Source organism: Dendrobium catenatum, unplaced genomic scaffold, assembly GCF_001605985.2.
Source record: "Dendrobium catenatum unplaced genomic scaffold, ASM160598v2 fragScaff_scaffold_231, whole genome shotgun sequence".
Classification (NCBI taxonomy): domain Eukaryota; kingdom Viridiplantae; phylum Streptophyta; class Magnoliopsida; order Asparagales; family Orchidaceae; genus Dendrobium; species Dendrobium catenatum.
The window spans coordinates 4,665,648-4,692,664 of NW_021318693.1; the positions used below are offsets into that span (position 1 = coordinate 4,665,648).

At 37.0% G+C, this 27,017-nt stretch overlaps 4 protein-coding genes across 9 annotated transcripts; 3 read left to right on the forward strand and 1 right to left on the reverse strand.

The window, feature by feature from the left end:
* Nucleotides 1-1,865: 1,865 nt before the first annotated feature.
* Nucleotides 1,866-3,019, reverse strand: LOC110097448. Of its 2 annotated transcripts, none has more exons than XM_020823824.2 (3): nt 2,564-3,019; nt 2,330-2,476; nt 1,866-2,222 (listed from the first exon to the last, which is right to left on the reverse strand). In XM_020823824.2, exons 1-3 carry the CDS (start codon nt 2,573-2,575, stop codon nt 1,896-1,898), a joined length of 486 nt encoding a protein of 161 aa, XP_020679483.1. In that variant the 5' UTR covers nt 2,576-3,019; the 3' UTR covers nt 1,866-1,895. The 2 variants fall into 2 exon arrangements, with proteins under 2 accessions (XP_020679483.1, XP_028548908.1); XM_028693075.1 differs by having other exon boundaries at nt 1,866-2,243.
* Nucleotides 3,020-5,477: 2,458 nt separating this feature from the next.
* Nucleotides 5,478-17,842, forward strand: LOC110097697 (4'-phosphopantetheinyl transferase HetI). Of its 5 annotated transcripts, none has more exons than XM_028693126.1 (9): nt 5,478-5,602; nt 14,015-14,169; nt 14,627-14,802; nt 15,668-15,732; nt 15,914-16,015; nt 16,140-16,295; nt 17,031-17,102; nt 17,467-17,593; nt 17,671-17,842. In XM_028693126.1, exons 2-9 carry the CDS (start codon nt 14,054-14,056, stop codon nt 17,760-17,762), a joined length of 906 nt encoding a protein of 301 aa, XP_028548959.1. In that variant the 5' UTR covers nt 5,478-5,602; nt 14,015-14,053; the 3' UTR covers nt 17,763-17,842. The 5 variants fall into 5 exon arrangements, with proteins under 5 accessions (XP_028548959.1, XP_020679887.1, XP_020679890.1 ...); XM_020824228.2 differs by lacking the exon at nt 5,478-5,602 and adding an exon at nt 6,117-6,370; XM_020824231.2 differs by lacking the exon at nt 5,478-5,602 and adding an exon at nt 6,170-6,370 and having other exon boundaries at nt 14,015-14,136.
* Nucleotides 17,843-19,205: 1,363 nt separating this feature from the next.
* On the forward strand, nt 19,206-21,497 carry LOC110097692 (pentatricopeptide repeat-containing protein At4g21065). Its single transcript, XM_020824221.2, has one exon. The coding sequence runs from the start codon at nt 19,271-19,273 to the stop codon at nt 21,089-21,091; it is 1,821 nt and encodes a 606-aa protein (XP_020679880.1). The 5' UTR covers nt 19,206-19,270; the 3' UTR covers nt 21,092-21,497.
* A 615-nt stretch (nt 21,498-22,112) lies between these two features.
* LOC110097685 (fasciclin-like arabinogalactan protein 4) lies at nt 22,113-24,005 on the forward strand. The gene has a single exon (XM_020824206.2). It carries the CDS (start codon nt 22,560-22,562, stop codon nt 23,826-23,828), a length of 1,269 nt encoding a protein of 422 aa, XP_020679865.1. The 5' UTR covers nt 22,113-22,559; the 3' UTR covers nt 23,829-24,005.
* The last annotated feature ends 3,012 nt before the right edge of the window (nt 24,006-27,017 follow it).

Here is a 27,017-nt window from a genome sequence, read left to right on the forward strand (position 1 = left end):
TCTCCCTCATAACAAATTATGTAAGAAATTCGAAATTCAATCATGTGATGCGCCTCTTAATGAAAAATTATATCAAAAAAATTTTTTTATATATAAATTATATTAGTATTGTTTGCTAGAAATATGATGATAGAAATTGAACTTTTATATCTTAATTTTTTATGAAAATTCAACATGCACAAATAATTTTTAAAAGAATGTAATAGATATTTGTTGAGTGCCGAAATATTTGTGACAGTAGAGAAATAGAGAGTTTAGCGTCCTGATTTCGTATGAAGATTCAGCGTGCACACACACAGATAAGAAAAGAGGGTGCAACAATCATAAAAGTGCTATATTTTTAATGTTAAACTTTCAGAAAAGGGAAAAAACAACTGAGTCTGACACAATTAAAATGATTCTATTAATATTTGTTGTTGATTATAAACGATGTCCTTCTATAGAAGAAGACGTTGACTCAATTTAACAAATATGCATAGTATAGAGCACATTATATAAACTAGAGTTTGAATCAGGCTCGACTTTAATTCATTAGCTTGTCAGTCATCTCATTTAAAAAATGTGCATTAAAATGCACTTAGAAGTTTATATAATTACTAAAAATATTTAAAAAATTTCTCATTTTTTATATTAAGAGATTTTTATTATTTGTCCTCTAACTACTTATATTTATTATTTTATCACCGTAGTTATGGGCTGATGAGCCGATTCGAAATCATAAAACTAAGCTCAACATCAAACCAAAGGATAGGGGTGCCAATTTCGGGTCACAGGTCGGGTTCGAGTCGAACCCGGAACTGACCCGGGTTCAAACAAGTCGACCCTAACCCGACCCGGGTAGATAAACGGGTCGGAAATCCGAACCCGGACCCGACCCGGCGGGTTGCCGGGTTGACCCGACCCTACACAAGACCCAAAACGCGCGAACGCGGTCAGGATAGAGCAGGCGTGCATGGGAGCGCGGGCAAGCGCGAGTGCACGCGGGCGAGCGTGCACTGGCAGCCTCGGGCGCAAGGTGCTGGTAGGGCAGCCTCGGGCGCAAGGTGCTGGTAGGCGCGGCAGCGTGCACTGCAGGCTTTGTCGCGCGGGCAATTGAGGGGGCAGGGGTCCGGGTAGCCGCAGGCGGTGCGCGGGAAGGCGGGGCAGCTTCACAGGCAGGCGGGGCAGCACGGGCATTTCAAGTTAAATGGGTTTGCGGGTTGACCCGGCAACCCACCGGGTCAAACCCAAACCTGACTCGTTTTTCAGACGGGTCGAATTCGAGAACCTGAACCCGACCCGTTTTGAAATCGGGTCGGATCCAACTCGGATTTTTCGGGTCGGGCCTGCATCAGGTTTTCATGTCGTGTCAAATATTGACACGCCTACCAAAGGTGGCTCTAGCACACAATTTATCTTGGTTGGTTGGTTGGGAGCTTAGGCTACCAACTAATAGATATTGTATTCAAGACTTGTGTATGCGATGCGCGTGTGAGTCTAACTTAATTGACCTAAATGTATAAAAAAAAAAAAAGGTGGCTCTATCTTAGCTCTGCTAATTTACCCCTAAAAGGAATCTTTCAGTAGGCATTCACTTTCGCTGAGATATGCTATGCATCTAGAGTTATGAAACCGCATATCATTATCCAAAACAGCAAAAGAGTTGCGTGCCTTCAGTTAGAGCTTTGGGATTTGAAGTTTAAGCAAATTGACTTGTAGAAAATTATCCTTAATCAGAATCTTTAGACCGTTATAATTAAAAGCACCTAGCTAAATCAATTGAGAATCACCCATCCATTCCAAAAGAATTTCATGGTAATCATGCCTCAAGACCTTGAATAGAACTAAAGAAAAATAAAAAAAAAAGAGCACATTCCCTCTTCTAATACAAAGAAAGCAGAACTGATTAGTGCTTCTCAACGAGTAACTCGTTTTCCAATGCACTGAAAGATCAATGGAAGTCCATGACCGTTATTAGTATGGCAAATACCAGAGTGAACTCTTGGAGATTCATGAAGATTGCAAGCTTTCCTCTCCATCTCAAGAAACTGGCCAAGAGATTGAGAGCAATCTCCCTTCTCGAACTCAAGCTGAGGTTTTGTGCAGAGAGAGAACCAAGGCTTGTTCTTCGGCTTCTTCTCTGTCAAACTCTCATGTCTTCTGCTCCTCCTAAATGGTCTTCTTGACAACTCCAGTATGCTTCCTCTGATTCCCATAAAGCTGCCAAGTGTAACATTTCTCTCCTGGGACAGATATCCAAATGACTTCCATTGACATGAAATGATAACAAATAAGAATTACAGCAAATTAAATGTGTTTTTGTTATAAGTTTGTGCTGAGTTTCTCTGACCTCTGAATCAAAATCTGATGAAGTGAGAGAGGTAGATCTTGAGGAGCCAGTGTTCGCACTGCTGAAGGAGACAGAGTCAAAGAAATCAAAGTTCCTTATCAATCCAAGCCTCAAACTTAAAGGCTGGAGACCAAGAGGCCACCCCTCCTGTTATTGATCAAGAGCCAAACATAATCACACAGGCCAATGAAAGTTTTCTGTACAAACTACTAAGAGATCTTAAATATCCCTTACCTGTTGATCCATTTGACTGCACTTAACTGATCAGTGATCAAATCAGGTCAAGCATTCCTCATTGCCTTTTCATCCTTGGCAATGCTAGTAAGAAAACTTGCAAGGCTACAAAGGAGAGAAACAGGCGCACAAATCTAGAGATATGAAAGGAAAAGAGATCATTAGAAAGAAAAGAAGGTGGACTGGAGAGTGGAGAAAGGCATTTTTAAAGAGAAAACGGAGAAAAGAATAGGAAGAGGAGAGCCAATGTGAGTACATTGAATGTTGTGCAATGCCTTATGGCTCTCCTTTTTCATTTCAATGTTCTGTCCAAGTTTTCATGATGATATGCAGGCTGCAACAGTAAGTATCCAATACTGACAAATGGGCTGAAATAGAAGTGATTATAGCAGCCAGTGTTTGGACCAGAAAGCATAGATGGTCATACACTAGTGCTTCAAACTTTTGACTTCTCAAATAAATGAAAAAATGCTTTTTTTTTGGTGATGAAGAAAAGCAAAAGAGTAAATTTCAGCTGACATAGTAGGCAACTCACACCAATTTATCTGGACCAACACTTAAGGCTGTCAGGGCCGCCCAAGGTATTCGAGCTCGGGACCTGGGCTTTGCCCAGCCGAGCTCCGCCCACTTGAGCTAAGCCGCGGTGGGTAATGGAAAAATGTTTACTCCGGGGCCCAAATTGCTTGGGAAGAGGGATAGATTGTTATTGAATTAGTAATTCTACTACAATAATTCCGGTATTATAGGATGCTCTAACAGGGAAAAGAAACCAAGACCCAAGCAATGAAGGCATGATCCTGCTTATAAGGTGAAAAGTAAAAAAAAAAGATATCTGCAACTGTAGAATTATTGCTGGCTATAGGTGTTGGGGTCCTCTGCTTGCCTAATGATGGCAAAGAATGGAAGGGTCCAATAAAGATAGCAGCAGCATTGGATTTCCTTCTGAGAAAGAGATAGTCGCCTGCTGAGTTGTTTTTAAGACTTTGAACAACTTTTGGGTGGTCCAATTCTGTGCTAAAGTATAGCAAAATGTCTGATAATTTGACTATATAGCTTTTTTTTTTTGGAACGTTAAGAACAATCATATGAGTTGCTCATTTAAATATTGACAAGCACAATATGAACCAAATAAGAGCTGAAGCCAAACCAAGTTTAAGCATCTTTCATTTTAAATGAATCAAATTTGAACGCAAATAAAAAAGTTAGGATCGAGCTCAAAATGAGCTCGTACAAACTGCTAATAAACAAGCTCGAATATGAATAAGCATCTGCTCTATTAGGCACGGTTCATTTGCAAACCTACACTTGAGAAAAATAGAAAATCAACTACAGTAAGCAACAGAAACCCAAAGCAACATAGAAGAAAGATCACCAACATCAGTAGAAAACCTCAATTGCAAGAGAAATTATTCCGTGCGGAGTCCGAACGGTAAAGAACTGTCCGGATGTGAGTGTACACAATGTATATACTTGATACGGCGTCAAAAAATCATCTTGATCGGGCACAAATCTCGAGGCAAAACCTAGTTGGAAACTTCAAAAATTAAATTCGGGAGCATATGAACTCCGATTTCAGCAAGCTTACAGTCAAACTGAACGTCTCGGAAATACGAACCCAACGACACCAAGATCAACCCAATCCGAGCCCAAATGAGTCCGAATCAAGCGTTCAAAGCGCTGTTGGAAGATTCAAACCGCAATTTGAGTAACCAAACGGTCTCCGATTTTGACGAGCTTATACTCGAATCGAACGGCTCGACGAGACGAATCCAACGAGCCCAGATCATCAATTCCGACCTCATAAGGCTCAAATGACCAACGAACGGTGGCAGATCAAGGATTCGATATCGGTCCGCCATTCAAACACTCCCATTCGACCCTTGATCTCACGTCATACCTTCACGGCTGCCACTCAGAAAATATTTTTTAATAGAGCCTCATTCTACACCAAGGGGACTCAAGTGAAGAGAGAGAAGAAGAAGGGAAGCAGAAATGGAGAAAGGGGAAAGTAGAGATTCCTACTCCTCGACCACGCCGCCGGAGTTTTTTCCTGCGTCTGGAGAACGCCGGAATCTGCGGATTTTAGGAAATCAGGAAATTCGCAGGATTTTGTGAATGTTCGTGAAGAGACAAGTTGTTTTGGATTATCCGCATTGTGGGAAGAATCCGTCACCAAATTTTTCGTATTAAATAAACTACATAAATAAAACTTCTTTGGTTCGTTCACTCCTTCTGTATCTTCTGTTTGTGTGTTAAACTACGTGCAATCGCTCGGTAGCGAATTTACAAACTCTACCGCCGCGTATTTTCTAACATCGCTACAATACTGAATATAATTTTATACATAATTTATTTATTTTTAATACACAGTGTGTATAATAATACAATGTCAGCCAACACATACCCGAGTATCAAAACAGTTCAATTTTAGTTTCATACAGAAATAACAAAAGAAAAGCTTGTTATGTGTATACTGGATACTTCATGCCTGGTTGATTTTCTTAAATATGTTGGATATCATCATAGTTAGTTTATTAAAAAAATTAATTTAATTTATGGTTCAATTTTAACTTGTATTTTAAGTGAAAGTTATTTATTAATAATAATTTTAATTACTGTCAATAAATTAAATTAACAAATTTTAATATAATTAGAGAATAATTTAATTATGAAATACATTATTAATTTTAATTTGATTGTTTTATTTATTTATTTATTATTTAATTATTATCATTACTATAATCATTATAAATAATAAAATGAGAATGTAAGTTAATTATTAATTAATCTAAATAATTAATTTTTATTAATTACATTATATTATTAATTAATTTTAATTAATCTAGTTAAACAAAATTATTTTATTCCTACTTGTTCATCGCTGCCTTCAAATAGCCGCAGGTTTACCTAGGTTTGCTTTTCCGCTTCTCCGGCTGTGAACGAGTCGCTAAATAACTTTCTTGCCACCTCCTCGCCGTTCTTTCTGTTGGATTCTGAAGTAACGACGACGCACGACGGGAGTTGCTCGTTGCTGCGAAGGTAGCCATCTTTTTTCTTTCGCGCGCTTCGTCGGCCAAATCCTAAATCCGCCGAACTCCTGTAAATCCGGGATTTAGGGCAAAAGAGGGAAACGAAGGATTTAACTGGTTTGAGATTTTTTAATTAACAGTTCCCTAAATTATGTATGCCAAATGTTAAATCATGTTAAATTCTAAAAAATATTTGATAATTATTTCAGAATTTATAACAGTTAGGATTTAAATGAAAAAAAATTAATACTTAAAAATAAATTTATAATTAATAAAATAAAAAATATATATATGTTTATAAAATTAATAATATGTTAGTATATAAATTATTCATTAATTATTATTTATACATTAATTATAATTTATAATGATATATTAAGTTATTTTAATTATCTACATGAATTAATATTATTACTAATTATAACAATGAAGTCAAATTAGTAAATAATGTTATGCACTCATTATACATTAAATTATCTATTAATTTACTTTAAGTATTAATAATTTAAATTATATTAATTAAGTTAATCAATAATAACTTAGGGGCGTCTATGGTTTGCCTTTAATCTTCTCTTTTCGTCGTTGCTGTTCGGCTTCGGTGCTTTGCAGAAAAGTTGCTGTTCCGCTTCGTTGCTTTGCAGGAGGTGTATAGATTGCACGCCTCGCTTCTTCGGCTCCTTCGTGGCTGTTCGACTTCGCTCCGTCGACGCCTTCCTATCGGATCGGAAGTTACGACATTTTGATCGGAAGCAAGAACGGGAGCTCGCTGGCTGTGAAGGTAACTTTCTCCCTTTCGCGCGCTTCTTCGGATAAATCCCGTCAAATCCGGCTACCCCTCGGATTTACTAAATCCCGGATTTAAGCCTTAAATCCGTAAATCCGGGATTTACCGAATCCCGGGATTTAACGCGCGCACAAAAACTGTTTGGCTGGATTTAGTGTAAATCCGACTTAAATCCCGCTGTAAATCAGATAACAAACAGCCCCTAAAGTTCCGAGGCCGTGGCTCAACCTTTCACGGCTAAATAGATTAAGTTTCCTTTCATTCTGTTTTGCCATATGAGAAATTTAGTTACACTAATCAGTGTAACTATTCGTTCTCGACGCTATGTAGTGGGTCTTCTCTTGTTGCTGCAGATGTGTATTTTGGTACTACCGTTATTCAACATGAATCCTGTGCTAACAGTGAAAGAAGATGAATCTTTTCAATTATGTCCGTTGTCTTCATTTCAATATGATTATAGGCCTGTATATAACCACAAATATGCTATTCTTGAAACAATTATCTCATACCAGCAAACCACATTTTAGAGGACATATGGAGAAAACGGTGGATTCTCGAGAGCATCTTTACTTTATAAGTGCAAAGCTTGTTTTGCTAGATTTGTTGACAAATTAGAAATCTCTGCATTGTAAAGACATTTCAGGTTTGCTTGTTCTCCTTTCAATATGCAGCAGTAATATGCCAGAAATTGGGATCATGAATCGAGACGTTAAATCCATGGGTATCATTCTTCCATAATTAATTGAATAACCAAGACAAAATGAAACGCTTCCTGTATGTGATATCTTTGCTTGTAATGTGATGTGGTTTGAGCGTTTGGCCTCCTTTTCATTTCATCATATATATTCATAGGGTTTGATTTATTCAATGAGACGTCTATGCATCTGATATGGAAATGGGGTGATTAACATAGGCGGATGTACTCTCTATTAGATAAAACTTACTTGCATCACTTTTGTTGTGAAGGGATAACTTCATGCCAGTCTAATGATTTAGCTGAATGTTCCATATAATGAGTTTGATGAAGGGGTATGATATGATTTATTATTTCCCTTGTGCATATGAATCTACATGCTAGTGTTTCACTTGTTAAGTATTGAGCTTTTATGTCAATATTGAGATGAAATGGGTCTTTGTATGTATGTTAGCCGCCCTCATCTGAATATAGCAGAATAATCTCATGTACCTCACGCTATGAAGTTACTTACATGCATTCAATCTTGGAGTGAATGATTATTTTGAGAAATTCACACGCACGTTTATGTTTCAATGCTACATGTGCATTTGACATCAAAAGTTTTCTATGGATGGACATGATTGTCGATGTCTTATTTTACATTTTGATTTTTAAATCTTGAATACATCTTTTGTCATTTTAGAGTTGCATGAATATTTATATCATCTTTGTTATCAAATAAGTTTGTGTATATTCCTTTGAAGTATGTTGGCTGGAATAAATGTTTTGTAATATTAGATGGGGTGATGATATATTCTTGAGTTTTCTTTAAAAAATAATAAAATATATAATCAGAATATTTTTTTCCTCTTATCTTTAAAGTTTACAAGATTTTTAGATTATTTTACTATTTTGTAAGGAAGAAATTAGTGATTAATTATAATGTTTTTTTTGAAATTAGTGGCGTTATGTTCTTTCTTAAGCTTGGAATGATGAATGTCGAAGTGATGCTTGTTATTCTCTTTTAAAGCATATGAGTCAGTTGTAATATTAATTGATATTCCTCTTATGTTTCATAAATATATTTGAATTGAGTTTATGAGAAATAATTTTGCATTCTCATTTTCTTTTTCTTAAAAAGAAAATTAGTAGTGTTGCGTGCTAGAAAATATGCGGCGGTAGAGTTTGTAAATTTGCGTCCGAGCGTTACACGTATATTTAACACACAAAAAGGAAAATGAAAGAACACCTGGATTTATACGTGGAAAACCCAAAAAGGGAAAAAACCACGGGGCCTCGCCCAGTTGCAAAATTCCACTATCGTTTTTGTGAATTACAAGAAACTGATTCGTCCCAAAAATCGGGACGATCAGATTACAACTTGAAGCAAATTTACAAAGTTTTGCAGAATCCCTTCGTTTCCCAAAAATCCGGCAGAGTTCCAACATATTCAGGCGGCGGGAAGAGCTCCGGCGGTGGTCGAGGAGGAGAGGATTCGCCTTTTCCCCTTTTTCATTCTTTTTCTCTTCTTCTTCTCTCTCTTCACTTGAGTCCCCTTTGTGTAGAATGAGGGCTCTATTTATAATTTTTTTTGGAGTGGCATAGCCCGTAAATAGGTGTGAGATCATGGGTGAATAGGGAGCGGTTTGAATGGACGACCGATATTGAACCCTTCGATCGTGCACCGTTTGTTGGACATTTGGAGGCCTTAATGAAGTAGGAATTCGGCGATCTTGGGCTCGTTGGATTTGTCTCGTCGAGCCGCTCGATTCAAGTATAAGCTCGTTAAAATCAGAGACCGTTTGGTAACTCAAATTGCGGTTTGAACCTTCCAACAGCGCTTCGGGTCCTTGATTCGGACTCATTTGGGCTCGGATTGGGTTAATCTTGGTGTCGTTGGGTTCGTATTTCCGAGACGCTCAGTTTGACTATAAGCTCGCTAAAATCGGAATTCGGGTGCTCTCGGAATTAATTTTTGAAGTTTCCAACTAGCTTTTGCCTCGAGATTCATGCCCGATCAAGCTAATTTTGTGATGCCGTATCAAGTAGTAAGGAGATAATAAGTGGAGATAGAATATATATATTCATATTGTTGATATGCATAAGACTCATTTGCCGATTCTTTTTGACAATAAAAATAGAAAATATTGCCTCATTTATTATTTTCTTAATTAGCCTTAAATAGTTAGTGACTGTATTTTAATACTTATTGAAAGGAGTCTTATGACTTTACTAGTTTAATATTATAAATAACTCTTTCTTGATGAATTTGAATGCTTGAAGAAAGTATGATCACTCTTCCCTATTCCAAAATTGTGGTGGGGGAAATTTATGAAGTTCTTAATTTATGAAGTTCTTCAATGTATATAAGTCTTTCTTAATCTAACAAACATATGATTGATTCTCTCTTATGTTTTAATGATCATGTGTCGAACATAATCTTTCACCAATAGTCATATTTGATGATTGCAGTAATTTTTTGTGCTAATTGATTAGTTTGGAGAGCAATATATGCTTTCTTGTAAACTTGATGTTGTTGAAACATATTTATAGTTCTCTTTTTCTCTTTATTATTTTCTTACTAGATTATCGCAACAACAAAAAAGTGATTAAATTTTTTTTTCTGGATGATAACATACATTCACATTATTCCTCTCTCATCAACATGATTCTCAAAGCGAAGAAAGCATGTAACCATCTGATGCAAGAAGAAAAAAAAAAATCAGCAGATCTCAAGAATGAAGGAATGAAACTCTCAATTTCTCATTTCTTTTCTTACTAAATAAAATATGAGAAGGAGATTTGAGAAGAAGAAGATGAAGAGAAGAATGAGAAGAAGAAGGACGAGGGGAGAGGATTATCGGATTGAAGTTCCCTCTCACGTCAAATTTCACCTCAAGCTTCACCTTTCTTAGGTCCGCCTACCTCTCTCTCGTTCTTTGGTTCACATGCACAAACAAAGAAAGAGGCCGAATGAATTAGCCGCCTCCTCCCTCTCTTAAGTCCTAGAACTTTCTTATGAGGGACAAAAGACATTCCTAGCCTCACTTATTCATTCAAAATTAAGGGCTTAGATTAATGGTTGTTTTAAGAGGAATTTAAGAGCTTGTTTTTGGCTAGATGAGGCTAAAATATTTAATCCAAATTGTTAGATTTGAAATTAGGTTTGTTTAGCGAGTTAATTTGCGCTGACTTTGATAAAATTGAGTCGAGTTGGGTAAAAATTGTGTTAATCGAAGTCATGAAAATTGAAATTATATTTGACTCTAGCTAATTAATATCAATCCTATTTAAATTGGTCTGAGTCGTATCAAGCTGAGTCGATCAAAGCCGACGAGCTTCAAATTTGACTCGACTCGAGTTGAATCTTCTCAATTTTGCTTGTTTGAATATTTTTAATTAATAATAAATTTTTTAATAATTTTGGGTGCGCGTTAAGTTAAAAATGACTCAACAAGGCTCAAATAAATTTATTTAATTATTAATCAAACCTATTTAACACTGTCACTGCTAGGTCCCAAGTCCGTGATGAGAAAAGTGGAGGGTTGTGTTAGGTAGTCGACAGCCAGCATAAAACTTGTCAAATAATAAGGACCCCACGTAGTGGGATAAAGACTTGATGTTGTTGTTTGTTGTTGTATTAATCAAACCTATTTAAATTTAATTGGGCTCAATTGACTCAATTTAACGATTTGTGATGACGTCGGGGTCAAATTAGACTTGTATCGTGTCGGATCGGACTCGGCATCAACAAATTAAATTTATGTGATCAAATTGACTTTAATTAACTCAAATTCAGCTCGAGTCGAAATTTATTGGTGATCAAGAGAATGATTTGGATTGTCAAATTTGAGGTCAACACTCATCTCCCTGAGGTTAACAACTTCACTCGCTTCCTAATTCTTTGGAACAACAATTACTTAGATATGTTGTTCCTTTGCAAATTGGTTGTTTATTAATGGTTTCATTCTAAGTGGTGCATTCATTTGATAACATACTTGGCCATTTAACTTACCTTATTAACCTCTACATGGAAAGTTATGTACTTCTTTTTGCATGCATTTAGTGCCCGACAACAATCTGAATTCTCTTTTAGGTATGTACTTACACATTAATCCCTTCTTGTGATGATCCTTTGGGGTATTCATTTTTAATGAAATGGGACTTGTTGCATTCGGTTAATAAAGTTTTTTGCTCATGTATTGACTAAGTTTCATTGACTTGATGTTGAAGGTGGATATTGATTTCACATTGAATAAACTATAGAATGCTCTTCCCTTGTGTTGATTGCAATACATATGATTGTTAGGGTTTTTGTCTATGGAGAAATTTGTTGTTAAATCCAAACATGCCATGTCTATATCATCTTGATGAATAAGGTAATTACCAAAATTTATAAACTACAAGATATTTTCCTGTCATGTGCATACATAGGTTGCTTAACATAATGCTTTGAAGTGTTGTTATGTTTCCTTTATATTCTTGTGTCTATATTTTAAACTTATGCCTCGTGCATAACATTATAAAATAGCTAAAGTTACACAAACATTCGATCGCCATCACAACAACATCTTGTTGTATTCACATTTTGCCTATAAGGAACTCTACGATAATGATCAATGGAGACACAATAATCAGATACTACACTTATTAGCCTCTTCTCCTTTCTAATATTTGACAGTAGGTTAGTCACTTTATTCTGGTTCAGTGATATTACTTGTACCATATGAATTAATATTTGTAGTGATAACAATATGTTCATTTGTAGGTTAAGAGAGTTTGGAGTATAGAACTCGCCTCGAATGTGGTCTTGACAGGAGATGCTAGGTATGATAGAAGCCTTATGCACTAGGGTCCCATTAGTCTGCTCTCTCATTGACATTCATCTTGTCACATCACTCATGAGTGTACATATAACTTATGTTCGACATCATTTGGTAGATAACTTAGATATAGGCTCTCTATGCATATGTCTGTGCACGTCCCCATTTGTCAGCTTAGGACTAGGTTCCATCCCCTTAATCTATTAGGTCTCTTTGAATGAGGTAACTCATGGTTGTTAACAAGGATTATTTGATCAACACTCGACTATGTAGGCTAAGGGCTCCAACGAACCTGGAATAATGAAACCATGAGATTTTGACTTGGGGCGTCATACTCATATGTTAGGTTAGTTTTTATCTCCTGGTTGTCTACCTAATTGGACATTTAGTTCATCCAACCCATATCAACTACTACAATAATAATAATAAATAAATAAGCCAACTATGAAATCATTAAAGGAGACAAGAAAACTAACATGCAAGCCATCACCAACACCATTAAAACCAAATCTCAAATTTGGGGAAACTAAAGAAGATCGAGATGTAGAAAAATGTTCTTACCAGAGATTAGTGGAAAAATTGATCTACCTTTCACATACAAGACCAAATATAGCATTTGTTGTAAGTATAGTCAGTTAGTTTATGCAAAACCCAAAACAAACACACATGCAAGCAGCAGACATAATACTACACTATCTTAAGGGAAACCCAGCAAAAGGGATTGAGATCAAGGAATGACTCTAGAGCATACACTGATGCTGATTATGCAGGATCGCCAGTAGACAGAAGATCTACCTCTGGATACTGCACCTTTCTTGGAGGAAACCTAGTTTCATGGAGAAAAAATAAAATGTGGTGGCAGGATCAAGTGCAGAGGCAGAATATAGAGCTATGACCTAGGAAATATGTGAGTTACTCTGGATCAAAATAATTTTAGAAGACCTAAAGATCAAGTGGGAGGATCCCATGAAGCTACATTGTGACAATAAATCAACAATCAATATAGCCCACAATCCAGTCTAGCATGACAGGACCAAGCACATGGAAGTAGACATACACTTTATCAAAGATAAGTTAGAGTGTGGTCTCATATGTATCAACCATGTGTCATCTAAAGATCAAATTGCAGATTTTCTCACCAAGGGATTGGACAATCTATCTTTCTCAGAATGATTGACAAGCTGGGAATGACAAATCTGTATTATCCAGCTTGAGGGGGAGTGTTAAATCTCAGCCCTTAGTTCCCTGATAGATCCAACGACTACGAATAAAGATCCGTGGGAAGCCTTCTAGAAATACATTGAGTATCTTCCATAGCTAGACATCTGATTTAGGAAGGATTTTATTTCAGCAATTATTAATTATTCTGTAGTTATTTGTTTCTTCATTAGACCTCTTGTATAGATCTATAATTAGGGAGTATGTTGTATAATAAAGTTAAACTTTTCCATATCCAATCTTCGGAATTCAACAGGAAGGGGTAATTTTCACCTTTGCTCTATCTTTCAGTAATCCTTTTTTTTGCTCATTCTAAACCAAAAAGGCCATCATTTTGTATTTATTATTTGAAACCAACTGGCCTCATGTTGCAAGTTAGAAGGTCTGTTGAGTGTGGATGTTTTTTATACATTGGGATAGATAATTTCCAATTAGCTATAATGTTGTGAACTTGAACAGTATACAGTTTTAATTATTCTTGTTATCATTCTCATCTCTCTCGTTTATTATTGCTTAGTCTATTTTGTCCTTGTAGAGAAACTGTTTCTTTGATGGAAATATGGGGGACTCTAATGCAAGCCAATGACCTAAAATGTAGTTTGTAAATGTTCTGTCATGATACCTTTGGTGCTCCTACATGCGATGATAAAAGTTTTATTTCAAGTTTATGTTTTCATGGACCTAAACGTCAATCTTCACTATTCTAAATTAAGGTGTGTAATCCTAGAATGTGTCACTTAGTAGGACGCTAAACTGAAACTAAATTGTATTAGGCTGCGCTGGCTGACCTTACTCATCTACGTTGTATTTGTTCTTTTACTAAATATACATCTCTTTAATGAATTTAAAAAGTGCGTAATATTTGGACTCTTTTTTTGTGAATGATTATTGTTGCTAAGTTGCTATTTTCATTGTTGGCAGGTTGAAAAAGTATTTATATGCCGCTAGCTCAACAAGGAGATGCTACCTTTTCCAAACGAAATCTTCACTAGGAAGTTATTCACCGTTCCTTCACTGCCTCCTCATCCTCTTCCATCTCCAAGGCAATTGACGTTTCTTTGCTCAAACTTTCTGTCGTATGATTTCCTTCATTTCTGTTTTTCAATTTTGTCATGCATATCAATCTTTTTTATGCATTTTGAGCAATTCTTTTCATAACCATGTCAAGTTAAAAAATTGACAAATGATAGTTGGCAGGTTTGCTTTATTAACAGGGTGTTATTGTCATGTTATTCTTAATGACTGAATTTTTTTTGCAAAGTATGAGAAGTACCATCCTGTCAGTTACCCAAAACCCATGGATGGAGCCCCATGAAAATGCAAAATTTCATTAAAAAGCATGGCATCTGTAAGCATACTTAGAATAATATCAAGTATCTCAATGGATATCCCTTAAATGCAATTTCCATCGTTTGTTTGATGGATGAAAAAAGCTTGTTATGGATTTGAAATAGATGTTTTCTCTTAAGATAGTCTGTATATGCTTGCATGATATTTTATAGCTGGGCTTATTTAATTGTTACTTATGGCCAGGGAAGCTCATCTTTGGTGTATAGTACCTGATGAAGTGAAGTGTGGTTCTCTACTAAACCAATATTTAAAGATCCTCTCACCATGTGAAAGACAAGCTGTTTTTGGTTTAAATGGAGCCAAACTACAGAAGGGTGCACTATTAGCACGTACATTGGTGCGCACCACCCTCTCAAGATGTATGTTGAAGTATACTTCTTTTTTTGTTGCCTAACGGTAATTCCATCTGATCAGTGATGTTCTACCAATAACCGTATTTACTATTATTTCAGACTTCCTTTTATCTTATCCATTCTAATGCCATCTGATCAGTGATGTTCTTTAACGAACCAATACCCTTATTTACTATTATTTTAGACTAATTTTTTTTCTTACCCATTCGAAATCATTTAAATTGAAAAGAGGGACTGGAAGCATTTATTTTTCTGGTTGCAGTGACTTATTCTTCACGCCCAATTTGGCATCCTTATATTCCAAACTTTATCGTTCCACTTTCTACTCGTAAATCCAATCCTAGTGTGTTTCACTTTTACATTTTGTTATTTTTTGATGGGGGTGGGTGTTTGGAGGATTACTCTAGTAAATAAATGTAATGCTTATGTTTACCTTTGATTGAAAACATATAGGCTTTGAATCATCTTGCACAGCTCATTTTTAATTAGATTTAGGCTTTGTTTGGGGCGACTTTTTAATGCTTCTTAAAACAACTTTCTAGTACAAAAATTTAAATTTTTGTACTAGAAAGCTGTTTTAAGAAGCAGAAAGAAAGCCGTCTCAAACAAAGCCTTAGAATGGGTTAGCTTTAGTGAAGTGTGCTTCACTTGTAAAATGTAGATATGAACCCTCAATTTACCTCAGGTGTTTCATCTTTAATCAAAGATTTCTGGAAATTAAAGATTTATATTTATTGTCATTGATTTCTGGAAATTGATTGTATTGGGCTAGGCCAAAGTACTGTTCGGTATTTGCGTATATTTACCAATAATTTAATAAATAATGGTAAGATGATAGTAATACATTATATTATGCTTATTCTTTGTTCAGATACGCAGAGTAAAATAATGCCTCAATCACTAAGGTTCAGCAAGAATACATATGGCAAGCCACAGGTACTCCCTCGCCCACCTTCCTGAACCGTTTTGTATGCTTTTGTGTGTTTTTTTGAATGTGGAATGGGTGGATGGGTTTCTTGTAATGAAATTACTTGCCTTTTCTAGTTGTGCTTCTGTACAGACGTTTGATGATTAAACTACACATGGTTTCCCTATTTCACTCTACTTGTCCTTACAGGTAGTCTGGCAGCATGAGGAGGGCTGGATCCCACCTTGCTTGCATTTCAATATTTCACATTCTTCCTCCTTAGTTGCTTGTGCTGTGACTGTTGATTTGCAGGTAATTGATGATATTTATAGCCACATGCAAATAGTTCGATATTGAGTTCAATGTATCAGACAATTTGAAAAAATGTGATCCTTTTGTGCAATTTATGGTCCATCAATTTCCATCTTTATGATAGGTCGGCATTGATGTTGAAGATAAACATCGCAAATTGAAGCATGACGTCTTATCTTTCGCTCGCAGATTTTTCTCCCCAAATGAAGTAGAATTCTTGCATGGCACGTCGGATCCTCTAATTCAGCAGCAGGAATTTGTCAAACTGTGGACTCTCAAAGTGAGCTAAATTTTGAATGCTCAAAAATACTTTTTTTTTTCTGTTGATGCTCATGCATTTATATCTGTTGATGCCATTTCTATCTTTATTGACTTCGAATGTTTAAATTGGCTGCTATTTTCTGAAGAGTAACCAAATAAAAATCTTTCTAGTTCCTTGCTATCATAAGCCATTCTGTATCCCATTGCTGCTGCATCTTGAATGAATGAGCTCAGGGTATGAGGCTCTTGCTAATATGTATTATCTGAGAAGATAATTTGTTTCCTTGATTTGAACTGGTGAGCTCTGCCATAATGAAGGAAAATCTAATGGTTACCCGAGGCCTACCCTCCTACTTCTAAATATGCTTGAAAGGAAACCCAAAACTGTTTCTATATGGCAATGTGAGGAACTGTCCGGGCTTCATCTAAATACAAAACATTGAACGTTTGTTTTTCTACGGTGTTATTTCTTTTCTTCTGCTCCTGGAATGCTTGTAAGGAATATCTAAAGGAAACCCAAAAATGTTTCTTTGCAAGGAAAAGCATGTGCTATGCAACTGACGCGTATATTGGTTTTTTAAATATCCTTTTATGAAGTTTTGCCCTTCGTTAACACCAGTAATTGTATAACAAATTAGCAGCTTATGAATTGTAAAGTATTGCCCATTATTGAATACTCTCATGTTCTATTGAGTAGAAATTTTTTTAGTATAGTGAAAGCTTAAGTACTAACTTGAAGTGGTCAAAATTTCAGGAAGCATATGTTAAAGCTCTTGGTAGGGGATTCTCAGCTGCACCTTTCAGAAACTTTACAGTACGACATCAGGTAAAGGATAGCATCTAAGGCCTTGTTTGATTTTGCTTTTTTTTTTTGCTTTCTCTGTTTGGAAACAGCATAAACTTTTTTTTGGGTGTTGTTTGTTTGTAACAATTTTGCAGAAATGTTTTTTAAGGAACTGTATTTTTGTACTGTTTTTAAAAGCTTTAGGATATTTGCTTCTCCGTTAAAAATCTCCGTTCTCTCAAACAATAATTTTAAAACTACCTTTTAGAAAAGATAGAGGATAACCAAACGAAGCCTAAGTATTTGAACCACGCACTTCTAACGTATGTTATAACCGCATTCCGTCAAGAAGAGCGTTTGATTATTCTGGAATTCTAAACCAAGTTGACCTTATTGGCCTTGTTAGGAGTCCAGAATTGCTGTGGAAGTTCACTCTGATTCTGAAAACCTTACTGAAAATTGGCAATTTGCTCTCCTTGAATTACCCACTCATTATGCTTCCATTTGCGTTGAAAAGGCTGGTGAAAAGGAAGGTTTGTATTTCCTTGATCAATTTTTATTGTAAGCCTGATTTTTTTCCCCTTACATTTTGGTCTCCTACTTGTTTCAGGCGATGGAAATGACTCACTAAAGCTGAAAGTATGGAGGACCATTCCTTTTGTAGAAGATGAGTGTATTTCAGTAACTGATGCAGTTGTATAAAAATATTGTTTATTTATGTTAACAAAATTGTCAAATATTTATAGAATGGCATTTCAATTAAAAATAATATATGCAATCTACTTAATTCTTGCAGATATAATAATTTTAAAATTGTTAATTATAAAATAGTAATTAAAATTATATTGAAGATGAGCATCAAAATTAAAAAGCAAAAATAATGAAATGGACGAAATTGAAACTTTCAATAGATTTCTGTAAATATTATGTCATTGGTCATTATATGTCTTTTCAGTTGATCATCATCACAAAGATAATCATGACTAATTTCTTAATTAACAATGATTACTTTATGCTATAAGAAATATTTTAAGGCTAATCCCCCTAAGATTGAATGCACTAATTCACCTTTGTAAATTCTACATTGTTAATAATGACTATAGTATCATTGTCATATAATTTCTCCATGCATTCTCAATGAACCAACACGTACTCTTTCTATCCAATCTTGTAGCATTATGTGCACATATTTTATATTGTACTAAATCTTATTTAATATATTCTCCATTAAATCGGTAGTCTGTCTCAAAGGAACTTTTATTAGGTCCGGTGTAAGGACGTAGAGGAACGTCCGGTCGGAGGTAAAATCCTGTCAAAAAACTCGGTATTTGCTCGGTATTGCTAGGTATTATTTGATAATAATGAGGAATACTGCTCTGTGAAGATCAATACCGAGCTATACCGAGCAATACCGAGTTGTACCGAATTTTTTCTAGGAAAAACTCGGTACAACTTTTGTATAACTTGATATTTCTCGGTATAACTTGGTATTGGTTCTTCACGTGATAGTATTCCTCGTTATTGTTTGGCATTGCTCGGTATTTCTCATTTTTTGGCGCGATTTGGCCTCCAACCGGACGTTTCTCTACGTCCGTCCGGTCGGAGGACGTAATAATTGTTCGTCTCAAATATATGTTGAACAATTTCTTTGCATATTAATGGTTTGAATTTGATGATTTAGGCTTCGTTTGGGATGGCTTTTCTACTGCTTTTTAAAGCAAATTTTTAGTAAAAAAATTAAAATTTTGTACTTGGAAGTTAATTTAAAAATCAGTAGGAAAGCTCTCTCAAATGAAGTCTTAGATTCAAGATTTGAGCTAATGATGATCTAAATTGAATGGCCAATCAACTCCAAGTTCTAGGGTACTAGTTTGACTAAGATTTATTCCATTCAATTTAGACAATGATTAACACAGATCTTAAGGCAATCAAATGATTTGGAGGCTAGAAATATCATTTTCTCAAATAGAGATTTATCATTTTCTCAAATAGAGATTTAAGCTAATTGAGTTGAAATTTTTACAATGATAGGAGCGGCAAAGATAGTGATCAATGCGAGCTTCTTTTGAAAGTATAGGCACCATTTAATTTAATTAATTAAAAATTCTTAAAATTTATTATAAAATTTTAAATTTATATCTCGATATTCATCACAAAAAATCTTTTTTTAGAGCATGAAATAAATCTTCTTGAACAAAACAAAAAGGAGGATGCTTTCCTGCCCACAGTTCTCAATAACGGTCCAACCACCGTCATCCCCAAGCCCCGGCCGCGCCACCGAGCAGCAATGTCTCAACCTTCTCCATTCCACCTCCTCCCTTCCCAAACTCCTCCAAGCCCTCGCCTTTCTCCTCAAATCTGGTCTGCACTCCAACCTTCTCGTCCTCACTCGCTTCGCCGCGGCCGCCGGATTCCTCGGCCCCGTCGCCACTGCCACGGCGGCGGCTCTCCTCTTCTCCCCCTGCTATTCCCCTCTCCACCTCTACGACTCCTTCCTCCTAAACACCGTTCTCCAGTCTCTTTCCCCTTCCCCTCTCCACCCTCTCTCCCTCTTCTCTCTCATGCTCCGCCTCCGCCTTTCTCCTAACCACTTCACCTTCCCTTTCCTCCTCAAAGCCATTGCGGCGCTCCCCTCTCCCCTCCCCGCCGCCTCACTCGTTCATGCCTCTGCCCTCCGCTTTGGTCTCGTCAGGGACTCCTTCGTCCAGAACACCCTCATTCACGCCTATGCTGCAGCTGGCGGCGTGGCCGCCCTCGACTTGGCCCGCAAGGTGTTCGACGAAACGCCCAAGTCAAGTCCCGTCACCTTTAGCGCCATGATCGGCGGCTACATCCTCTCCGGCCGCTCCAACGATGCCGTGGCCCTCTTTCGCCAAATGCAGCTTACCAACATCCGGCCAGATGATGTCACCATCTTGACGATCCTCTCAGCCTGCGTCGATCTCGGCGCGCTCGACCTCACGGAGTGGCTTAAATCCTACATCGAAAGGGTGAAAATACCCAAGAGCTTGTATCTTTGCAACGCATTGGTGGATGCCCTGGCCAAATGCGGGGATGTGGATAGCGCCATGGAGGTGTTTGACGAAATGCCTGAGAGGAACATCGTATCGTGGACGTCGGTGATAGACGGGCTTGCGATGCACGGCCGTGGAGTTGAAGCTGTACAGGTTTTTGAGGACATGAAGAACACAGGGGTTGAACCAGATGCTGTTGCATTCATTGGCGTGCTCAAAGCTTGCAGCCATGGCGGGCTAGTCAGAGATGGTCGTCGCTACTTCAATTCAATGACAAGGGAGTTTGAGATTGAACCAAGGATTGAGCATTATGGATGCATGGTGGACTTGTTCAGTCGAGCAGGAAAGGTGGAAGAAGCAATGGAGTTTGTACGAGCTATGCCTATCAAGCCAAACCCAGTTATATGGAGAACTCTCATTGCAGCTTGCAGAGTTTATGGAAGACTTGAGCTTGGGGAGAAGGTCACAAAGCAATTAATCAAAGAGGAACCATTATATGGCTCCAACTATATCCTCCTATCAAACTTCTACGCTTTAAACAGGAGGTGGGAGAAGAAGTGGGAGATCAGAAAGTCGATGGAAGGGCAAGGAATGCGTAAGGTTCCAGGATTCAGTTCGTTTGAACTAAATGGTGAGATTTACGAGTTTGTTGCAGGAGGGGAGAAGAAGAAGCTTTCACAGTTCCAGGAGATATATGAGATGGTGGAGGAAATTGCGAAGAAGCTGAAGGGCGCTGGGTACATGGCCACCACATCAGAGATACTGCTGGATATTGATGAAGAAGATAAAGAGGATGCATTGCATTGGCATAGTGAGAAACTGGCCATAGCCTTTGCTTTGCTGAAGACACCACCAGGAACAAAGATCAGGATTGTCAAGAACTTGAGGGTCTGTGGGGATTGCCACTCTGCAACCAAATTCATATCTAAGGTTTACCAGAGAGAGATTGTTGTGAGAGATCGGAGTCGTTTTCATTGCTTCAAAGATGGAATTTGTTCATGCAAAGACTTTTGGTGAGGAGGTGCCTAAATAATATTTACTCAGGTTTGAGATTCCTACGTATGCATGAGTCTTGTTATGCATGCTTTATTAAAAATTTGTTTAGGAGATCAAAATAAATTAAAAATGGTTTGATTTTTGGCTTGAATTAGAGTTAACGAGCCTTGCATGGCATGGCTCGAATCAAGATAGATTAGATCAATCCTTATGCAAACTTGGCTCAAAATTGGATTGAATGACTTTGACCTTATTGAACCATTTGGGACTGCTTAAATTTTGTATTAAAAATTTGTTTTAAGAAGCAGTAAGAAAATCGTCCCAAACGAAGATTTCATCAACCCAGGATCTAATTTATGTCCTAATTTTAATTTTGTTACTTGTTTGTATAACTAATACTTAATTAATAGCTATAAGTTGTTATTTTTGTTTTAGGCTTTGTTTGTGACATCATTTTTATTGATTTCTAAAATGACTTTCTAGTACAAAATTTTTTTAAATTATAATTTTTTGTATTAAGAAAATATTTTAGAAAGTAGTAAAAAAGCCCCCCAAATGAGGCAAATTATTAAGTGAGGACATCAGATGAGTAGAACTGTCCGAATTTCTCTCTGTCTATAGTAAAAACACAGCCAAAGTGTAGCTGCTACAGTAACTATTACTACATACAAAAAAAAAATTGGACGATTTCCTTCTAATAACTGTGACCCGGTATTCCTATGTTTGGGTATTGCTAGGTATTGTTCGGTATTACTAGGTATTGCTTGAAAATAACGAAAAATACCGAGTGTATTGCTCGGTATTGCTAGATATTGGTCTTGACAAAATGGTATTTCTTGTTATTGCCGAGCAATATCGAGCAATACCCTGGTCTGCACAAATCAGCCAATACATACCAATCCCGGGTCCGGTCGTTGGGCCTCACGATAAAGAGTAAGAGCACGTGACATCATTTTAATGACGTCCGAACGTAGAGTTATGTCAGGACACCACAGGACATCAAACCTAATAAAAATTCCTACTGCTCAGTGTGTAATAATTAGAAAAATCTAAATTCCAGCTGATGGTAAACCCGATCTCATGGAGAATACGTGCCAGTAAACAAATGGATATCCAGCTGTTTCCTGTTCTATATATATTACGCCTCCAGTTCGGAGGTACGGACACCTCACGAGAAGCAACCGTTCATTAACGCGAGAGCAGAAGCCATCCGATTACCATCCCACGTGGGCTCCGCTGACCGCAACGCGGTCATCTCGCGCCATCAATTACAATGCAGCAGCCACAACCGACAGCTGGATTCCGACGGTGACCATACAATCGGTAACCTGACTCACCACTAAACATTATTATTAATATAAATAAAATAAAACAAAGAGATTATATTATATGATAATATTCTCCACCACCATCTCCTCTCTCCTGCATCTTTCCACTCTCAGCTCACACCTTTCTCAACTCTCAGTGGAGATCGAAGGAGAAATCAAGCATGGAATGCCCACATTTCTCCGTTCTCCATTTTACCCCTATCATTCTCCTTATTTCCCTTCTACTACCCTCCGCCGCACCACCGGCGGCTTTAGCGTTCAACATCACCGCCCTTCTCGCCGGTCACCCAGATATCTCCTCCTTCGCCAAGCTGCTTGAATCAAGTTCCGTCACCGGCGACCTAGTCGGTCGTTCCTCCCTCACGCTCCTCGCCGTCCCTAACGCCTTCCTTGTCCGATCTGACGCCCTCCACTACGCTGGCGGCGACATCGCCGATGTTCTTCGTTACCACGTCCTACTCGAATACCTCTCGTGGTCGGATCTCCACCGGATTCCGCCCACTGGCAAGCTGGTAACTACTCTGTACCAAACCACTGGCCGCGCCCCTAATAATCTTGGCGCGGTCAATCTTACCCGTGACCCCATTAACGGCGTTATCACAGCTCGGTCGCCCGTCCCCTTCTTTCCTTCGAATGCCACCATAAACTCACTGGTTACGACGGTGCCGTACAACATTTCCGTCTTCACCGTTAACGCTTTACTAATGCCCTATGGGTTCGATCTCGCCGCATCGGAGACGCGGCCGGCGGCGGCGCTTAACATCACTCAAGTGCTTCTCGACGGTCGGGACTTCAACGTGGCGGCGTCGATGTTGGAAGCGTCGGGAGTCGTGGAGGAGTTCGAGAATGACGAGCATGGGGCGGGGATCACCGTCTTCGTCCCTACCGATGAGGCATTCGCCGGATTGCCAGCGACGGAGAGGCTGCAGTCCTTGCCAGCGGAGAGGAAGGCGGCGGTTCTCAAATTTCACGTGCTTCATTCCTATTACCCTCTTGGCTCGCTGGAATCGATCGTAAACCCGGTTCAACCGACGATCGCGACGGAGGATTCGCAGGCTGGGTGGTTCACACTCAATATCTCGAGGGTGAACGGATCGGTGGCGATTGATACCGGAATAGTGCAGGCGACGATTACTAGAACGGTTTACGATCAAAATCCGGTTGCGGTATTCGCCGTCTCGAACGTTCTTCTTCCTCGGCAGGTTTTTGGTAAGGGAGCGCAGAACCAGCAGGGCGGCGGTTCGGGGTCAGTTACGCCTTCGCCGGAGGCTTCGCCGCCAGAAGATGGGAAGGCGCCGCAGACGAGGTTGACGACGCCTCCGGGGACTGGGGATATGGTCTCGAAGGCGGGAAGAAGATTAGGGTTTCGGGGATGTGGGATTTGTACAGGACTGATCTTTCTATTGCTGGTAGGAGATCTGGGAATCTAGGGCTCAGTTCTTTTCTGAATTTTGACTTTTTTTTTTTTTTCATGACTTCAGCGATTTTGTATACGAGAAATTAGATTGGATTTGTAGCTGCAAAGCAGCGATTTTTTTTCTTTAGCTAGGGAATTGATTGTTTTCTGAATAATGTTAAATATAAAACTCAGAAGATTTGAAACTCAAGAGGATTTGGCTATTGAGTTATGAATTGAATAGTTCAATCGATCAAATTTAAATTTGTCAGACAAATAAATCGAATGCATGGATAATGATATCATTTATAAAATTTTTAAAATATGAAACGTATATATCTCTAATGTTAGAAATAAATAGAATAATATTTTCATTATCACTTATTATTATACAACTTTTTAATGTTACTAAAGGCAATAAAATATTGAGTAATGATTTTGAGGAATTTTTATTGGGTCAATTTACATTTTTCCAAAATTAATTAAATCAAATTAGCTATACAATCTATTTAACGGTTGGAAATCAAAATTTCTATATGAAATGGAACTAATATTTAGGGTTGTTTGGAAGCAACATCTAAGAAATATTATAAATTAATTTTTGGTGTAATTTTTTTTTTCCGGACATTTAGGTTAATAATTTTAAACTCATACAAGCATCATATACGTAAACTTCGAACTTAAGATCTCTTAGGCTTAATTGAAACATTTTTCTTCTTACTTCTTAAAGTAGTTTTTTAATACAAAAATTAAAATTTTGTTCTAAAAAATTATTTTAAGAAGCAGCAAAAAATTCGTCCCAAACGAGTCCCAAATGAAGACTTAAGCTTCATTTGGGACAGCTTTCTTTCTGATTCTTAAAGCAGCTTTGTAGTACAAAAATATTTAATTTTATACTTGAAAGCTGCTTTAAAAAGCAGAAAGAAATCCGTCCCAAACGAAGCATTAGTTGCTTGTCAAAACTCTCAATTAATAGATCAAGATGAGCTCCATTTTTTTGCTATATGATGCAATGCTTATGTTACATGTAATACATTTAATTTGGGGCAAATCACTTTAGTAAACTTGTTAAGGGAATTTAGTATAAGCATTAAGTGAATTTAAGGTGCTTGATTGATTGATAAAGAATTATGTTAATGAAAGGTTAAAATAATTTAAATGATTGTGTTGAATAGTAAATGTATTGAGTAATTTATAGGTTAATATGAGGCATTAGATGGTTAATATGTTTAATAGATGCTTATGGAGTTATGGGTTATGTAATGCTATAAAGGAGTTAGGGCATGGAAAATGAATGATTTAAGCTTTAAGTGCTCCAACTCTAGAATAACAAAGAAAATTCAAGGTAGCTCATCCAAACTCATCTTCTCACTATAATTTTTATTTTTATTTTTCAATTGATGGAGCCTTAGGGCCACACCAAGCCAAACTATCCCACTCATCAATGCATTATGGGATTATCAAGAAGAAAAGCCCTTTTCTAATCACTATCACCTCTACTTTTAAATAGGGAATGCTTTGACTTATTGGCAATCATGGTGCCTTACACAAAACTATGAATTATATTCATGAATAATTTTATTAGCCATATTTGAGAGACAATGCCTATGAATTCATCAAGATTTGTCTGATCTATTAAGCTATAAAAAAATAACTAATAGTCTTTGCTAAACATATAAAACCTTACAAATTCGTGCAGCTACTAAAAATGGACTTCATTGTCCGATTACTATCATTCAATGATAAATCAAATATTATTGTCATTGTTATTTGTCTGATAAAATATGCAAAATTTGAGCATCTTCCAACTTACTTTACCATTAGCATAGTGGCAAAACTTTTTATCATTAAAAATTGTCACCTTCATAACACCCCAAAGACTGCTATCTCCAATTGAGACAAAATTTTCAAGAGTCACTTTAGACGAGTGATGTTCAAAGAGCTAGGAACTAATATCCAATTTAACATATCACTCAAAGATGGGCAACCAAATTTAAGTAACTAAATAAGGACCTAAAAAGTATTTAGCATGTTATGGCATGGACAACCCAAATATTTGGTCTAGATTTTTTCATTTGACTACTTATTCCAACTATACTTCCTTTCATATATCCATTAGCATAAAACCAATTCTAGGATCTCTATGGAAGGCTATCTCCTTCTAGTAAGCCTTATATTGGCACTCCTTCAAAATGTTTGTAAATACATGCTTTATTCTTTAATGAAAATTGTTGAAGCTAGACTCATGCATCAAGAAAACATCCTTCTAAATATATGTGAATGCCTAATTACTCCCAATAGTACATAAAGAATCAAGTCAATAAGTGTTAACACAACTTGATCCTAGACATTCAATATTTTATTCTCATCAAATTTCAACCTCATTTCTAATTTTTTGTGCATGACCACCATTACTCTAAACTTGATTGCTATTACTCTATCCAATTTAAGATACTATAGTGTTTCAATGTGGTGGCTTATTATATAAAGCTTCAAACAAACTCCTAAATTCATCTAGTTTTCACATTCCTCTCCTTAAGCCATACACTAACACCAAACTACATTACTCCCCTCTTCTCGAGGATACCCAACTAAAACTTCACATTATTTACCCTAGGATAATATTCATAATGCAATAAACAACCATGAGAAATCCGCCACAATGCTATCACTAAATCTAATGGGTTAGCTTATTGCTTGAGGATGCTATTTGGATTCCAAAAGAGGAGCTAATTGTTGCTTATCCCAATTTTGGCATTGATGACAAGTACTTTGTCTCATTTAAGGCACCAAAATGCATAATTCTTGTTACTTATTATATAAAGCTTCAAACAAACTCCTAAATTCATATAGTTTTTCACATTTCTCTCCTCAATCCATGCACTAAAAATATCAGTGTAGTGTACATTTCATGCTTCTTCCCTAAAAACACCAACCAAATCCTTGTCATTCACCTTAGGATAATACTCATCACACAATAATCATTCCTAGACAACACATCACAATGCTAATACATAATCTAACATATTAGCCTACCATATAAGGATGCTATTTTGATTCCAGAAGAAGGGCTATTAACTATCCATCCTAATTTTGATATTAAGAAGGTTTATTTTTAAAGGGAATAAGAATTTGATGAGCATAATGTGGACTCCATTGAAAAAAATGAACAAATAATTATTACATAAAGGTTGAAATCTTAAATACCAACAAAGCTAAAGGA